Here is an 18,246-nt window from a genome sequence, read left to right as displayed (position 1 = left end):
GCATGATTTAATGTTTCTAACCATACTGGTCCAAGAATATCCCAAAGTATCAACACAATTTTCTGACTCACTTTCCAACAGATGCATTTTGAGGAGGAACTGGTAGAACTACCCCAACTTTTGATCAACAGCAAAATTCAAGGTCTTAACTATATTTGGTAAGAATTTTGTTCATGTATTATTGTTGCATTAGGTAATTGTTAATGTGCTTATTTTTAAATTCCAAGTAACCAAAATCTTGTTATGATACAAGTAAAACAATAAAACGTGTGAATACTTAAACATTTGTTATTTTTCTTTGTAACAATGTTTTTTAATTTGGAAGTGCAATACACGATTTAGACCAAAAATGTCCAATTCAAACTTACTACAAATTGCATTCTTTCAAGTTGCTCAGATGTTGCAACTTAATTTCTTCATCACTGTTGCTGTCAAATGAAAAGAGAGTGAGATGTTTTTAGATATATAATAATACACAATTGACAATTTCATAGGAACTGCTCAGAGGTGTTAAATGTCTGTGAGAAATGGATAAAGTGTTGGTGGATGGAGTGCCGGTGTTCAGTCATTGGAGCACTGCAGTAAGTACCGTACATTTACCATGCAGTATTACAGTTCAAGTGTCATGTTTTGCATTAGCTATCTTTTCCATTTTTTAACTGGTGACAGTTGTCATGTATCTGCCTTATCCTGTTTTGGGGAAGCTACCTTTATATAACAATGAATATTTCATATTCAATATCAGTTTATTAAAACTTTAAAACACACTTGAAGCTATTGCCTCAGAAGGCTTTGCCTCAGTATCCCAGTAAAAGTGATAAAAATATTATTAGATAATAACTACTTAACATTTGGTTAATACAGTGACAAAACGGACCAGGGTTCACTCCTAACCTTTGGTGCTGTCTATGTGAAGTTTGTATTTTCTCTCTGTGACTGTGTGGATTTTTGCTAGGTGCTCTGGCTTTCTGCCACATTTCAAAGAATTGTCAGTTGGAAGTTTTGCTGGCCACTGTCGTTTGCCCTAGTGTGTAGATGAGTGGTATAATCTGGAGAGAATTTGAAGAGAATGTAAAGTGAAAAAGAAAAATAGGATTAATTCAGAATTAGTGTAAAAGGTGTGATTGATTGTGATGTGAATCTTTGTGAAGAAGTTAACAAATTAATACTACAATCAAGAATTTTGGCAGAAAATGCTTTGTGCCTTTCAACTTAGCTAATAGATTGAAAAGTATAATGAAATATCAATTTCTATCTGCTGAATTTTATTGTATTTCCTTGTTTATTTGTTAAGAACGATGTTATTCATAAGAGATGGTTGCTGAATGATACCAAAAAATCTTCATTGCAACTGAAATTGAATTGTTCAATCTTTCCACAGCATCCTGAAGAAACAAAATCAGGTATGTGCCATTCTTTTTGCACCACAGTTTTATATGATCCTTTTATTTAAAGTTTACAAAGCAAGAAAAGAAAGTTTATTTGTTTCAAGATGAAGGATTTGAATTCAGAATAATTGAATAAGTTATCATCATCAAACATGATTTGTAAGAAATATTTGGATTGTTAAACTTTCTAGTTATTTATTGTGCATTCACTTATATATGGACCTAGGGTGAAAATTTTCTGTCAACTGTAAGGATTATTATATAAATTGCATGTGGAGACATTCTGTTGACTATTCCTGATCATGCCAGAGAGGTGGATGAGTGAGAGATGTGTTGAGTCATGCCACTGAGGTCAGGATGATCACTGCCATTTCTGGGATCTTGCAAACTGGCAGCTACAGGGAGTGGTAAGGTAGAGCTTTTTTTTTTGACATAACGAATGTAGTGTATATGAGGGGATATGCCGTAGGAGCACGGACATTTTAATGTGCTCTTCTTTACTGCCTCTGGTAGGTTCACAGTCTGTCAAGATAACCCGTGGACCTTTTGTGAGTGAAAGGAAGGCATTTTTTGAATCTCAAATGAAATTACCAGGTACAAAGGAGCAGGCAAAGTGTGGCAGAATCCCAATGACATTGAAAGTCTGCAAACCGAAAACGGCTGCTACCAGTGTTGTGGAAAGTGTCCAAGGCTCATGTAATTTTTTGAAGGTAAAAACAGCAATCATGACAACTGAGGTAACATTTGTTTGTGCATTGAGAGCACTTCTATGAAATCAGTTTGATTCTATTATTTTACAGACACCATGGGAGGTATAACGACCTCGTTTCTAACGAATATTTGCATTGGTGCAGTGCTGAGGAGGCATCTAATTATTTCTTGGAATTGTGAATGTGCAATAATTTACATTTGCTTTAGCAGAGCTGATTGCATGTGGCTGTGAGATGAACATGTGATACCGGTGAGAGGCAGCAGGGAAAATGTACCTTACTGCCAGTCATGTATAATTCAGATGTTGAATCATAGTCATACAGGAACTGGACCAGCAATAGATGCTGACCTTTCCACTCATCTACACTAATCCCATTTGCCCGCATTAACATAGTACCCTTCTGCACCTTAACTATAAACAGCACTGTACACTGGTGTTTTCTCACAAGGAAGGTGCTGTTCTTGGCTGTCTCTCAGGTCAGAATGAGTTGCTAAATACCTGGTAGTTACTGCTGCTGCTGTAAGGCAACATTCCTTTTTGAGAACTGCAGCTGGTTTTAGCTGTAGTTGCTGCTGGGTCCTGAGGAAGTTAGACCTCCTGCTGTGGTCATAAGCTGTTGGAACTGTATCGTTGGAGCTGGTGACTCGTGTTGAATGAGCTGGCTGGACAAAAATTTGTGTCGCGCCTAGGGCGGATGTAATAGGTACAGGTTAGTGCCAAGTGAGAGTGAATTTGTAGAATGCCTACAAGATGGCTCTTTAGAGCAGCTTGTGGTTGAGCCCACTATGGGAAAGGCTATTCTGAGTTGGGTGTTGTATGATGAACCGGATTTGATTAGGGAGCTTAAGGTAAAAGAACCATTAGAGTCGGTGATTATAATATGATGGTCTTCACCCTGCAGTTTGAGAGGGAGAAGCTGAAGTTAGATGAATCAATATTACAGTGGAGTAAAGGGAATTTTAGAGGCATGAGAGAGGAGTTGGCCAAAGTTGATTACAAGGGGACCCTAGCAGGGGTGATGATAGAACTTGCAATATCTGGAGTTCCTGGCAGAAATTTGGAAGGCATAGGATAGATGTATCCCAAAGAAGTAGTATGCTAAGGGCAGGATGATGCAGCCACGACTGCAAAGGGAAATGAAAAACAGTATACAGCACAGTGCAATAGTCTTAGGCATGTATACAGCTAGAGTGCCTAAAACTTTTGCACAGTACTGTATTTGTCAACGTGGACCTGAGAACAAATTTGTAAAACTGATGAAAGCAAAGGATGTTGGGAATAGTGAGGATGGAGCGCTGTGAGAGGGGTGTGGGGCAAGTGGCAGAGAAGGAGTGCTGGGGGCTGTGGTGGCATGGGTGCAGGCACACTCAACCCTGAGTCACCAGGCAAGGTCATTTGATTTCAAGCAATTGGTTTATTGATCGTTACAGAATGTCTCTTTGGCACTTCCCACTCTGGACCAAAAACAGATCAAATTCATGCCAAAAAGAGACTGGCATTTTGAGGGGAACTCTGTGACCACTCAACATTGGAATATGCAACTGCAGTTTGAGTGGAAAATGCTAACTGAATACACTCCTGCTTTACATAGGATTATGATTTCAGGATTAGGAATGAGTGTATGGAGAAGGTTTTTTTTAAAATTCCCATTAGTCTATAGGATAGGCATTGTAAATGGAATAATACTGCAGGTCCCCCCCAGTCACTTAACAAATCTTTGCTGTAACAAAAACTTTAATTTATTTAATTTGTCACCTAACAAGTAGGTTCCCTAATCTTATGAGGGGTGATTGATAAGTTTGTGGCCTAAGGTAGAAAGAGTCAATTTTAGAAAACCTAGCACATTTATTTTTCAATATAGTCCCCTCCTACATTTACACACTTAGTCCAGCGGTCGTGGAGCATACGGATCTTGGACCTGCAGAAAGTGTCCACGGCAGGGGTGATTGATAAGTTTGTGGCCTAGGTAGAAGGAGATGTGTTATTAACATCAAACTTTCTGTATAATCACTCAAAGAGATGAACTGCCTTTGCATGTAACTCATCTCCTTCTACCTTAGGCCACAAACTTCTCAATCACCCCTGTTGTGGACACTCTGGATGTCCAAGATCCGTATGCTCCACGACCGCTGGACTGTGTGTGTAAATGTAGGCGGGAACTATGTTGAAAAATAAATGTGCTAGATTTTCTAAAATTGACTCCTTCTACCTTGGGCCACAAACTTATCAATCACCCCTTGTAGTTTTATTCATTGTGACCAAGAAAAGGGAATATATTTGGACATGACCTTTAAAATGAGTTTCCATGCAAACCAACAGCATTTATATTAGATCAGGTTAAAGGAATGGAGTCTATGAAATAATCAATGGGCAATGAAACCCCTGAGCATCTCCTCTCTGTTTCTGGCAACAAAGGTTATTGAACGATGAACATGTAAGTTTCAAATTGTTTCAGCTGATCAAAAGTACAATAGTTTTATTGGAAAGGAACCACTTTATTAACTGGGGAAAAACTATAATGGTATTATCTGGATGAGGAAATAAAGTGTAGTTATATTGAAGTTTACTGCATTCTCTTCTGTAATCCACCAGTGATTATCGTTGGACAAAATCACATTTCTATTATCTCTTCAGACTGAAAACTCTCTCTTCAAATTAGCACAGCACTCGATGGAAGAAAGATTATTGTAGTCTAAGTATAACTTGAGGCCGATCTATTCTAAGAAAATCAATTCTTTCTCACTTCCAGTTGAATTGGGTAAATCAGCCAATCTACAATTGACAGATATGCCTACAGGGTAATAATTGCATTGTTCACCACAGGGAGGCACAGATTATAAACTTTTGCAGTTAAAATGATTTATCTTTGTTGCAATATTTACAATATCAATGTGCCCCCACATCCTGCACAGGATTTGTGTTCTTCTGCAAATACAGGGAATTGCACCGCTGACACTTGTGAACCCAATCAGGTGGTTTTGGTGTTTCTATACTTACACTCCCTCCCCCACCAAGTTAGTAGTAACAGTTGCAGCAGCAATGGCGTCGACTTTCAGGTGCTGTTGAACAAACCTTTTAACGTTTCTGCAACCAGGTTGATCCATGGTGTGAAGGAACAGTGTTTAAGGTGGCAGATACGGTGCTGATAAAGTTGACTGCTTTGTCCTAGTTGACATTGAGCTTTTTAAGTAAAGCAAATGAGACCTTCATCTGAATTTAAGTTGCCTGTAAATGAACTCTCCAACTTCGTGCAGTGCAGTGGGACTGTATATCCTTATCAGCTCTGCCTTAACCACTGGATCTGTTAAAACCTTGTACCACATTATCCCCGAAAATTCACTTGGTTTTATTTCATTCCGTGAAAGTCAGCATCACCCATAGATCTATTTTTCAAATGAATGTTGATTCTTCATATGACTTGTCTGTTTAGAAGTTAGTTGTTTTTTGTTCATTGGCAAGAGTAATTAAGCTGGCTGGTTGCTGAGCAATAACGAGAAATTTCCAGGCTGCAGCAGCTCAATAAGGCAGAGCTTCCTTCCAGGTTGCAAAGTCTAAAAACATTTGAGAATGGAGAACGCAGACACCTAAGATTGTTGTCAAGGCTGATCCCAAATGCTGACCAATGGAACAAGAATGCCTTTTACCATGATTTATGTGCTAAATGCCAAAATAAATGTGGTCTAGTACTTGATCATATTGTTGAAGGTATCTTGAGCTTAGTTTGGTCTAGGCCAATTAACACTGTGCCGTTGAAACCATATAACAATTACAGCACGGAAACAGGCCATCTTGGCCCTTCTAGTCCATGCCGACGCTTACTCTCACCTAGTCCCACCGACCTGCACTCAGCCCATAACCCTCCATTCCTTTCCTGTCCATATACCTATCCAATTTTACTTTAAATGACAATACCGAACCTGCCTCTACCACTTCTGCTGGAAGCTCATTCCACACAGCTACCACTCAGAGTAAAGAAATTCCCCCTCATGTTACCCTTAAACTTTTGCCCCCTAACTCTCAAATCATGTCCTCTTGTTTGAATCTCCCCTACTCTCAATGGAAAAAGCCTATCCACGTCAACTTGATCTATCCCCCTCATTATTTTAAATACCTCTATCAAGTCCCCTCTCAACCTTCTACGCTCCAAAGAATAAAGACCTAACTTGTTCAACCTTTCTCTGTAACTTAGGTGCTGAAACCCAGGTAACATTCTAGTAAATCTTCTCTGTACTCTCTCTATTTTGTTGATATCTTTCCTATAATTCGGTGACCAGAACTGTACACAATACTCCAAATTTGGCCTTGCCAATGCCTTGTACAATTTTAACATTACATCCCAACTCCTATACTCAATGCTCTGATTTATAAAGGCCAACATATCAAAAGCTTTCTTCACCACCCTCTCCACATGAGATTCCACCTTCAGGGAACTATGCACCATTATCCCTAGATCACTCTGTTCTACTGCATTCTTCAATGCCCTACCATTTACCATGTATGTCCTATTTGGATTATTCCTACCAAAATGTAGCACCTCACACTTATCAGCATTAAACTCCATCTGCCATCGTTCAGCCCACTCTTCTAATTGGCCTAAATTTCTCTGCAAGCTTTGAAAACCTACTTCATTATCCACAACGCCACCTACCTTAGTATCATCTGCATACTTACTAATCCAATTTACCACCCCATCATCCAGATCATTAATGTATATGACGAACAACATTGGACCCAATACAGATTCCTGAGGCAAACCATGTATGTGAGATATGTACGTTGATGTATGTGAGAATATGTCACAGACATGAGAGTTTGTAAGTCACCTCTCAATAGGAGTAGGAGGGTTCCTACAAACAGATTTTAGCACTTTTAAGAAAGAGATTTATGAAGTTCAACTTCGAGGTTGTTATCAGCGGGTACCTGTTGCATGCAAGTGAATATCGAATATGAGGAAAAAGCTGAATCATATATGGTTAGTGAGATGGTGCAGGAGACAGTGCTTTAGATTCTAGTTGCTCTTCAACAGAATCGAGATCGGTATCCTTGTAGGTGGGATTACACATGTTATTAGGGAGTGTAGCGTTTAGGAAACTAAAAGCAGAGAGAGAGAGTTTGAAGGACAGATAAATCAAAAGTTAGAAAACAGAAATGGCATAATTCCAAATGAAACATGCTTATAGCTGAATAAAAATGGCTTAGTTGCCAAGGCAGATGGTAACCAAGTACTTACAGACATGTACAGCTTTTGTTATTTTAGCTGTTACTTAAGCATAGATTAATATTTCTGTTACAGGGTTTTCAGAGTAGATTGCAGAAGTGATTAAAAAAAATGGAGTAGAGGAAGCATTGGTTAAAGAAACATTTGTGGTTCTGTGAAAGGCTGTCATTTTAGATGGATCTTTGAAAGAGACTTTTGAGTTGACCAAAAGAACCAGTCACTCCAATGGGACTATATGATAACAATCTGTTAAATCCAAGGAAGGTGGGTCAAATCTACAGGCAAATTTCCAAACAAGGGCAAAAGGGTTTGGGCAGTAATAGTAAGAGACGGCCATCACCTTGTTATTCAGTGGAAGAGTATTTTTGTGGTAGTTATCATGTTTCAGTTAAACCTGTAGTGAAAAGTAGGTTCTCTATTAGAGGAAGGCCAGTTTTACTTCCGAAGTAACTTAGCAGGGGTAGATTGGGAGTTTTGAAATAGTGGTTATTTAAGGAGGGGCAGAGGGTATTCTTGAGCTGTCTACCAAGATTCACCAAGGTAGATTTGCTGAGGCTATTTACCACGGGGCTGAAGTGTAACTGTATTGCTAGGTCCGCATCATTTAAGTTCACTGATGATACAACAGCAGTTGGCCTCATCAGCAACAGTGATGAGTTGCCATACAGAGAAGAGGTGGAGGGGACTGTGGACTTGTGCAAGCACAACAGCTTGATCTCAGTGTGGACAAGAATAAAGAGATGATTGTGGACTTTGGGAAGGTGCAGGCTAGCTACTCCCTACTGCACAACAGTGGCTCATCCTTGGAGCAAGGCAGCCACACCACACTTCTTGGAATGCACATCACAAGTATCTCACTTGGTCCCTCAACACCACCTCTTTAGTCAAGAAAGCATGGCAGCGCCTCCACTTCCTGAGGAGACAGAGGTAAGTGAGGCTCTCTGCCCGCATTCTAACCACGTTCTACCAGGGCACCATCGAGAGTGTTCTAACCAACTGTATCAGCATCTCGTATGGGAATTGCAAAGCATTGGACCACAAGACCCTGCAACGGAGTGTGAGAACTGCCGGGAGAATTATCAGGGTCTCTTCTCCCCACCCCCACCCACCATCCAGGGCATATACCAGAAGTGCGTTCGCAGGGCCCTCAGCACTGTCAGTGATCTCTCCCATCTGTCCCACAACCTCTTTAACCTTCTACCATCAGGCAGAAGGTACCGCAGTTTGAGACCGAGAACTGTTAGGCTGGGTATGCTATGTTGTGTATGCACTTTCTCAACTTGTACATCTGCAGGATATTTTTTGGCTGTTAATATTACTGTATTAATATTTTACATACTGTAAATTTTATGTAGTGTATTTTTGCACCTTGGTCTCGGAAGAACGTTGTTTCATTTAACTGTATACATGTGTAGAGTTGAATGATAAACCTGAACTTGAAATGTAAATCTTTGGAGAGATGTACCAAAATTATTCCAGGAATAAAGGACATTAATTATCTGGTTTAATAATTAGTCTAGGGTGTCTGTCCTTGGAATGGAAAAGGTTAAGAGATCTGAAATCTAGAAAAATATAGATCGAGGAGATAGAGAAAATCCATTCCCATTGGGGATGGGGTCAGGGATAGGCACATCTAGAATGTAGTCAGTTGACAAAATATCCAAAACTGATGTGAGAAAAACACTCATTTACACAGCATAGTTAAGGCTACACTGGCAAGACAAGAAGTGGAAGCAAATTTGGTACTTAACCATGAAATAAGCTTGAGAAAGTTGGATCATGTCTGTCCAGCTGTAACTGAATCCTTACTGAAATGATAGATCTTAATTGCTTCCAAACCAGCTCTCTGGAGCTCAAAACTTAGGACCACAAAGTTTGATTGTTCAGCTTTAATTTATTGCAGAAGATTTGGGAACAGTTAGGTCTCAATTCTCCTCAGTTCCATTTATATTTCTACCTCCATTTCAATTTTTGGCTTTGATTTGCAGTAAACTTCAACACTGCATGACTCAGACAGTTCAGACTGATTGGTTGAAAAGATGTGCAATTGGTTGCACTGGTTGCATAGGTCGCAGGTTCCTATAAAGAAGCTCATCACATGACACTTGGTATCTTTTATTTAAATTTGTTAAGAATTATATTTATAATGAACAGCAAATATTGTTTGCCACTGACCATAAAATATGAACCATTGAAGACCATAAGACATAGGAACAGAATTATGTTGCCATTCAAACATGGCTGACTTATTAACCCTCTCAACCCCATTCTTCTGCCTTCTCCTTGTATCCCTTGATGCCTTGACTAATCAACAACACATGAACCTTTGTTTTAAATATATCCAGTGACATCCTCTACAACTGTCTGTGGCAATGAATTCCACAGATCTGTCACCCTCTGTCTAAAGGAATTCCTCCTCATCTCTGTTCTAAATAATTGTCCCTCTATTCTGAGGCTGTGACCTCTGGTCCAAGACTCCCCCACTATGGGAATCATCCTCTTCACATCTACTCTATCTAGGCCATTCAATATTTGACAGATTTCAATGAGGTTTTTCCCCTCCCCCATTCTTCTAAGTTCCAGCAAGTACAGGCCCAGAGCCATCAAATGCTCCTCATATGTTAACCCTTTTATTCCCAGAATCATTCTCCTGAACCTCCTCTGTACTCTCTCCAATGCTAGCACATCTTTTCTTGGATAAGGGACACAAAAACTGCTCTCAATACTCCAGCTGTGGTTGACCAAAACCTTATGAAGTCCCAGCATTGCATCCTTGCTTTCATATTCTAGTCCTCTCAAAATTAATGCCAACATTGCGTCTTCCTGCCTTGCCACTAGATACAAAACCCTGCAAATTAAACTTCAGTGAATCCTGCACGGGAGCTCTCTTCTTGCACCTCTGATATTTGAATTTTCTCCCCATTTAGAAAATATTGTCTTTATTCATTCTAGCAAGTGCATGACCGTACATTTCCCAACACTATTATCTACCTGCCACTTCCTTTCCCATACACCTAACTCCTTCTGCAGACTCTCTGCTTCCTGAACGCTACCTGCCCCTCCACCTATCTGTATCATCTGCAAACCTGGCCTCAAAGCCATCAATTCCGTCACCCAAATCATTAATCGGGATCTGTCCGAGGCTCATTACGAAAAACGCACAGCAGCACCTGTACCTTTTTAGAAGCTTGTGAAGGTTCAGCACGGTAGACTAATGTTCTGAGTTGGGTATATTTCAATGCCAAGTGTATTGTAGGAAAGGCAGATGACCTTGGGACACAGATAAGCACATGGAATTATGACATTAATAAAAACACAAAATGCTGGCAGAACTCAGCAGGCCAGACAGCATCTATGGGAGGAGGTAGTGATGATGTTTCGGGCCAAAACCCTTCATCAGGCTGAAACCCTCCTGATGAAGGGTTTCGGCCCGAAACGTCGTCACTACCTCCTCCTATAGATGCTGTCTGGCCTGCTGAGTTCTGCCAGCATTTTGTGTTTTTATTTATTTCCAGCATCTGCAGATTCACTTGTGTTGCCTTGGAGTTATGACATTGTAGCCATTAGTGAGGCTTGGTTGAGGAAGGGGCAGGACTGGCAACTCCTTGTTCTGGGGTCCAGTTGGTTTAGATGTGATAGAGCAGGAGGGATTAAAGGGGAGAGGGATGATATTATTAGTCAGGGAAAATGTCACGGCAGTGCTCACACATTATTAGGATTATATTATAGACCACAAAACGGGATTTAGAGGAGCAAATTTGTAGAGATCGCAGACTGTTGCAAGTAACAAGGTTGTGATGGTGGGTGATTTTAACTTTCCACACATTGACTGAGACTCCCGTACAGTAAAAAGGCTGGGTGGGCTAGAGTTTGTCAAATGTGTTCAGGAAAGTTTCCTATCAGTACCTAGGGGTCCCAACTGGAGAGGGTGTGATACTAGATCCCCTTTTAGGGAATGAGACCGGACAGGTGTCAGAAGTTTGTGGAGGAGAAGACTTTGCATCCAGTAATCATAATGTCATTAGGTGCAATATAGTTATGGACAAGTAGAGGTCTGATCCTCTGGTTGAGATTCTAAATAGAAAAGCTGATCTTGATGCTATCAGAAAGGATTTTGCAAGTGTGCAATGAGACAGGTTGTTTTCAGGTAAAATTGTGCTTTGTAAGTGGGAAACTGTCAAAAGTGAAATTTTGGGAGTACAGGGTTTGTATGTTTCTGTCAGAATAAAGGGCAAGGATAACTGGTTTGGGGACCTTGGCTTTTGAGAGATACTGAGGCCCTGGTTTAGAAGAAGATGGTGCATATCTGGTATAGGTAGAAAGGAGCAAATGAAGTACTTGCAGAAACACTTAAGAGGGCTAAGAGAATGCTTGAGGTTGTTCTAGCAGACAAGGAGAATCCAAAAGGCTTCTGCAAATATATTAAGAGCAAATGGATAGCAGGGGATAAAACTAGTCCTCTGGAAGATCAGAATGGTCAATTATGCATGGAATTGAAAGAGGTGGGGGAGCTATTAAATGGATTTTTTTTGTCTGTGTTTATTCGGGAGACTGATAGAGAAGTGTATTGAAGTGAGGCAAAGCAGCAGTGAAGTCATGGACCATATAATGTCTACAGAGGAAGAGATGTTTGCTGTCTGAAGGCATATTAAGATGGATCAATCTCTAGGGCTTGACCAGATGTTCTCTCAGACTCTGTGGAAGGCGAGGGCAGAAATTGCAGGGACCTTAGCAGAGTTATTTCAAACGTATCCTTAGCCATTGGTGAGGTACCAGAGCATTGGAGAAGAGCTAATGTTGTTCCGTTGTTTAAGAAAAGCTCTAAGGTTAAGATGGAAAATTACAGGCCGTTGAACCTGACATCAGTAGTGGGTAAGTTATTGGGAGGTATTCTAAGGGACCAGTTATATAAGTATTTGGATAGACAGGGACCGATTAGGTATAGTCGACATGGCGCTGTACATGGTAGATTGTGCCTAACCTCTCTTAGTTTTTCGAGGAAGTTACCAGGAAAGTTGATGAAGGTAAGGGAGTGGATGGTGTCTACAAGGACTTTAGAAAAGCATTTGACAAGGTCCCACATGGGAGGTTGGTCAAGAAGTTTCAGTTGCTCGGCATTTAAGATAAGTTAGTAAATTGGACTTGACATTTGAGTACAGTACTAGTAGATGGTTGTTTCTCTGATTGGAGGCTAGTGGTGTGCCTCAGGGATCACTGCTGGGTCTATTGTTTGTCATCTATATCTATGACCTGGATGATAATGTGACAAACTGGACCAGCAAATTTTCAGATGACCCCAAATTAGGGGAGTATAGGACAACAAGGAAGACTATTAAAGCTTGCATTGGGATCTGCACCAGCAGGAAAAATGGTCTGAAAAATAACAGGCATTAAATGCAGACAAGTGTGAGGTGTTTCCCTTTGGGAGGGCAAACCAGGGTAGGACTTGCACGCTGAGTGGTAGGGCATGGAGGAGTGTGGTAGAACAGAGGGATCTGGGAATAGAGACCCATAATTCCTTGAAAGTGGCATCATAGGGATATAACGAAAGCTTTTGGCACATTGGCCTTCATAAATCAAAGTATTGAGTACAGGAGTTGGGATGTACATTGAAGTTGAGATGTTGGTGAGGCCAAATTTGGAGTGTTGTGTACAGTTTTGGTCATTTACCTACAGGAAAGGTTGAATAAGATTGAAGGAGTGCAGGGAAAATTTACAAGTACTTGAGCTTGGTGATAGAAAAAGGTTAAATAACTTAGGACTTTATTCCTAGAGCAATGAGAATGAGCAAAAGATTTTATAGAAACATACAAAATTGAGGGGAAAGATACGGTAAATGCAAGCAGGCTTTTTCCACCAAGGATGGGTGAGACTAGGAATAAAGGTCATGGGTTAAGTGTGAAAGGTGAAATGCTTAAGGGGAGCAAGAAGGGGAACTTCACTCAGAGGGTGGTGAGAGTGTGGAATGAGCTGGCAGTGGAAGTGGTGGTTCAATTTCAACATTTAAGAGAGATTTGGATGGGAAGGGTATGGAGGGGCTATGGTCTGTTTACAGGTCTGAAGGTGTTGGCAGTTCAGATGCTTTCAGCTTGAACTACAGGCAGTCCCTGGGTTACATACGAGTTCCATTCCTGAGTCAGTCCTTAAGTCGGATTTGTAGGTAAGTCGGAACAAGTACATCCGGTATTATTTAGCATCAGTTCGTCAAACGTTTGGCTTAGTATATAGTATATATTTTACCTTTCTATGCGTATAAAACACTTAAGAAACGTATGTATTCCAATAATTAAACCGCTGCGTTGCTTAGTAATAATTGTAGCTTTCATTGGGGCAGGGCATTTCACATGCTCCATTATTCTCACTTTATCCGTTATCCTTTAAAATTGTTCCAATTGTTGGCCGACTGTAGCCTAACGCTTTTCCAATGACCGATGGCATTTCACCTCTTTCCAAACGCTTTATTATTTCCACTTTATTTTCAATTGCGATCGCTTCCCGTCAATGGAACAGAAACACTGCGGGCGGCGGGTCCCGACCTCCACCGGCTCCCGAGGTCCGCTGGGTCCTAAGGACCACCACACTGAGACAGACTAAAAGGGACAAGTGGGGGCTGTGCTGGGTTTGGGTATTTGATCCTCCACAATATTCCGCGTGGGTATTTAAATTGGAGGTGGTGGCATTTTTTTTTACGAGGTCAAGCTGCGAGCTCGACATCAACCCGGCAAGGATGGTACGGGAGTCACTGGATCGACAACAACCCGGCACGGGAGTGGTCTGTCACTGGATCGAACTCGCTGATCTCACTGCGCCACCAGCCGACCGGAATGGAGGGGTGGGGGAGTGGGGTCAGGGGGAATCTTACTAAGAAAAACTTAAGCCAAATACAAAGTTAAGCATTCAACACAGTGTCATTGGCAACGACTTAAAATGGCCAATGGCGTTCTCCTTCCTTGGTTCGTAAGTACGAGTTGACCATAAGTCGGATGTTTGTAACTTGGGGACTACCTGTATATCAGAAGGGTTCGCAGGGCTTTCGGCATTGTCAATGATCGCACAATCTCTTTAACCTTCTATCGTCAGGCAGTTTGAGAACAGGAACTGTTAGGCTGAGCCAAAGTGCCTGTAGTGTTCTGTGACTCTATGGTTCTGTAATGTATTTTGTCTGCCATCTAAAAGAACATTGAAGTTGAGTGCAGCTTTTCTTTATTTCTTTATTTTTACTTGTAGTCAGAGGAGTGCAACAGATGTCCAAAACAGAATGCCCCAGGGAAATCCTGCCTTAGATCCTCTCCTGTCAAAGAGAAAAGAAGACAACTGATTGGTCTCTATCAGGCCATTTGTGAAAAAGTTCGGCAGTCACCATATGACTTAAGGCAAAACATTTTGGAAGATTGTAAGGTAAGGTGTCAGATTATTTATCGTCCAGAGGGATCTACGTGTTCCAGTGAATGAATCGCAAAGAGCTCGCAGGCTGCTCCAGCATCTTGTTAAAAAGGCTAACAGTATTGTGACCTTCATTGCAAAAGTTTTATAATAGGAAGGCTTTGTTGGAGCTGTACAGGGTGTTGAAACCTCACCTGGAATACTGCACACAGTTTTGGTCACCTTAGCTATATTTAAAAAAGAAGACATTGGAGGCTGTTTAACGGAGATGCACCACACTAATTTCTGGGATGAGAGGGTTGTCCTGCCAAGAGAGATTCAATAGATCTTACCAGTATTCCCTTAAATTTATAAGAATAACTGGTGAGGTTGGTAGGGTAGATTTGATGTTTTCACTATTGTCAGCATCTCGAATAAGGAACATATTTGCAAATGAAAGGGCTGCTCATTTAAAATAAAGGTAGCTAGTAATGTTGTCGTGCAGAAGTTGAGGAATTCTCAGCCTCTGGCTGATAGCTGTATCAATGGAAGTACATAAAGTGGAGATGGATAAATATTTCCTAGACCAAGGAATAGAGGGTTTTGGAGAAATAACATTGAACTTGAGCTGAGGGCAGCATAGATTAGACATAGTCAAATTAACTGGTGGAGCAGGTTTGAAGGGCCTGTTGGACTACTCTTGCTCCACTTTTTTGGTCTTTGTGAATACAGTGCATGAGAAGTATTATCAGTGGCTGGTCATTTTTGAATTGGCAACAAAAATAAACTATAGAAATTATCTTTGAGATTGGTGGCCTCATTTTTGTGTACTAGTGTGTGAATCTTAAGTACAAAAGAAAACTAATGTTGCCAGATTGGTGATGTAGAAGGAGTGCTTAAATTTGCTGGTTTGTGGTGATATTTGCATAATTATTCACAAACCTTTGAAGTGTATTGAGACATGAAAGATGTGGAAAACTGGACATAAGTAAAATTGTCTGGGATGGGAAACTTTCAATTATAGTTGCTGTCTGATGAAGTGGTGAGTTCTTGAAGTAATTATGAGGAGTCAATTTTCAACTCATTTGACTTGATACATGAGCCCAGACTAATGCAAATTTGAAAGGAGATGGGTATAAGCTCCTTCTACATTCAGAGGATGGGAAAATTGATTCACAGTGGCAAAAATTACAAGTACAATGTTATGTCAGGCGCCTTAGTTTCTTGTTTGATTTCACGTTATTTTGTTTCTCTTGATTGTAGGAAAAGACATCTTCAAGCCTACAAGACCGACTGCGGTGTTTGCTCATTGAGGAATCTAATAGTCAGGAAACGAAAGAAGTATGTGTTTTTTTTTTGTATCATTAATTGTAATGCATTGTCACTCAGAGTAAGGTTTACCGTCACCCGCATATGTCGTGAAACCTGTTGTTGTATGGCATCAGTACATTGCAATACATAATAATAAAAAATATAAATGAAGTATACTGTGTATGTGTATGGCAGAGGGGAATATGCTGTTCCTGAATCACTGAGTGTGCCTTCAGGTTTCTGTACCTCCTTCCTGGTGGTAGCAATGAGAAGCGGGCATGTCCTGGCTGATGGGAACCCTTAATGATGGATGCCGACTTTTTGAGGCATTGCTCCTTGAAATGTCCTGGATACTACTGAGGCTAGTGCCCATGATGAGGCTGACTAAATTTAAAACTCTCTGCAGCTTACTTTGATCCTGTGCAGTAGCCCCACCCCCATATCAGGTGATGATGCAGCCAGTTAGAATGATGTCCATGGTACATCTGTAGAAATTTGAGTGTTTTTTGTGACACACCAAATCTCCTCAAACTCCTAACAAAATATAGCTGCTGTCATGTCTTTATAGCTGCATCAAAGTTAAGTAAGTAGTGCAAAAAGTGTGGAAAAATTGCTGAGGAAGTGTTCGTGGGTTCATTGCCCATTCTGAAATCTGGAAGTGGAGTGGAAGAAGATGTTGATTGACCCACTCTTAGAGGATCAGACTAATTCTAAATAATGCCAGCCATTCAAGAAGTTTTCTCTTCCCTGTATCCCTAGTCTTTGTAGTGCAAATTGACAGTCAGCACAAGATTGTACAGTACTTTTTGGATCAGAAGCAACATGCATAAATTAATTAGATATTACAGACTCAGTGTCCACTTATGAGTTTGCAATTGTATACAGAAACATTTAGTCTTTATTTTCTAGCAGTTATTATTCTAATGACACCCAATTAATTGACTTTCATCTTGCAAAATAATGCAGCAGACTTGTATCAGAAAGAAGAATTTTTTGTATGTATTGAGCAGAAATCTAACAGCAAAATATCATCAGGGACTCTGTATTCTTCAGGACCTTTGTCTCCGATCCTCTGTATGTGTGCATGGAGGCTAATGGAGAAGTGAGATGACACTGAATGACATAATATTTGCTTTAATACCACTTAAACCTATTCTCATTTGGTCTGATGTTGTCTATGACAAGAAGGCATGTTACTGAAAGCTTGAAGCCTCCTTTAATATGATTTTAATGGAGAAAAACTTTGCATCGGCTGCTGCAATGATATCCAAGGCATCTACCATCTTGGAAAATGGTTTAAGTGTGTATTCCTAGTGATGGCTCCCATCATCTATCATTGCTGCTGATGTCCTCAAGTTCCTCTGATCCTTACCCTGAAAGTCCTGCTTACAACCAATTTCCCTCTAAAGCACTCCCCACCTTTATCACCTTCAAAGTTGATTACCTTTTCTGACCATGACCAAACTTACCCTTCTCAGTGTTTTTTCATGCTCATTTTCCACCTGCCATCCTTTCCCTATTAATCCTTTATTGCCACTCCCCTTTTCCATCTCCCAAAAACCCCTCCATGAACACCATTTGCTTGCATAACTTCACCACGTGCTCCATTAGCTAAATTGGTGGAAGTTTTGAGGTGGGGGGGGGGTGGCTTCAATACAAGTCCTACCACATAAAGTACACATGCAGTACATATATTGTGCCTTGGCTCTAGTGTGCTGTTGACTAATGCTGAAGTTCTGCAGGGACTCCAGTTGCCATTACTGCTTTGCCTCAAAATATGGATAAGAAATGAATTGCAGCTGTGAAGTTAAAATGATTGTCGTCAACATCAGTGTCACATTTGATTGAGTGGAGTGACTGGTGGGAGGTGTGTCAGTGAGTCACTCCTTGCGCAAATGAAGGTCTGCTGTTGGAGGTCAGCTGTCTCAACCCCCAGGACTTTGCTAGAGAAACACACTGGGGCTTCAGTAATGATAATTGTCCATCATAAAGGCAAAAATGGGGATGCTTGCTGACAATCAGAGTTCAGTTCCATTTGCAACTCTTTGCATAATGAAATCTACTATTTCTGTGTGTAACAAGCCTTTATTTTCAGGCATGGAGTGATAAGTGGCAAGAAATACCAATAGCATACAGTGGGCCATGCAATGACCAAGTATCTCAATCGTATTTAGCACCAACCTACCAAATGTTGAAAGGACTAGATAGGGTGGATGTGGAGAGGATGTTCCGTATGGTTGGGGGTATTCAGAACT

The 18,246-nt window shown here is 40.6% G+C and overlaps 1 protein-coding gene across 1 annotated transcript in view; it reads left to right on the top strand.

Annotated features, from left to right (window-relative positions):
* The window catches only part of LOC140725089 (uncharacterized), a 133,672-nt gene that overhangs the window by 15,076 nt on the left and 100,350 nt on the right, over positions 1 to 18,246 (top strand). The window contains exons 2-6 of the mRNA XM_073040091.1: positions 82 to 158; positions 495 to 581; positions 1,382 to 1,403; positions 14,546 to 14,716; positions 15,944 to 16,021. Of these exons, the coding sequence (XP_072896192.1) occupies positions 82 to 158; positions 495 to 581; positions 1,382 to 1,403; positions 14,546 to 14,716; positions 15,944 to 16,021 (435 nt within the window). The remainder of the gene's footprint in view (positions 1 to 81; positions 159 to 494; positions 582 to 1,381; positions 1,404 to 14,545; positions 14,717 to 15,943; positions 16,022 to 18,246) is intronic.

The sequence above is a fragment of the Hemitrygon akajei genome, chromosome 3, assembly GCF_048418815.1.
Source record: "Hemitrygon akajei chromosome 3, sHemAka1.3, whole genome shotgun sequence".
NCBI lineage: Eukaryota > Metazoa > Chordata > Chondrichthyes > Myliobatiformes > Dasyatidae > Hemitrygon > Hemitrygon akajei.
Note: the sequence above shows the minus strand (reverse complement) of the source record. Positions and strands in the feature narration are given on the sequence as shown.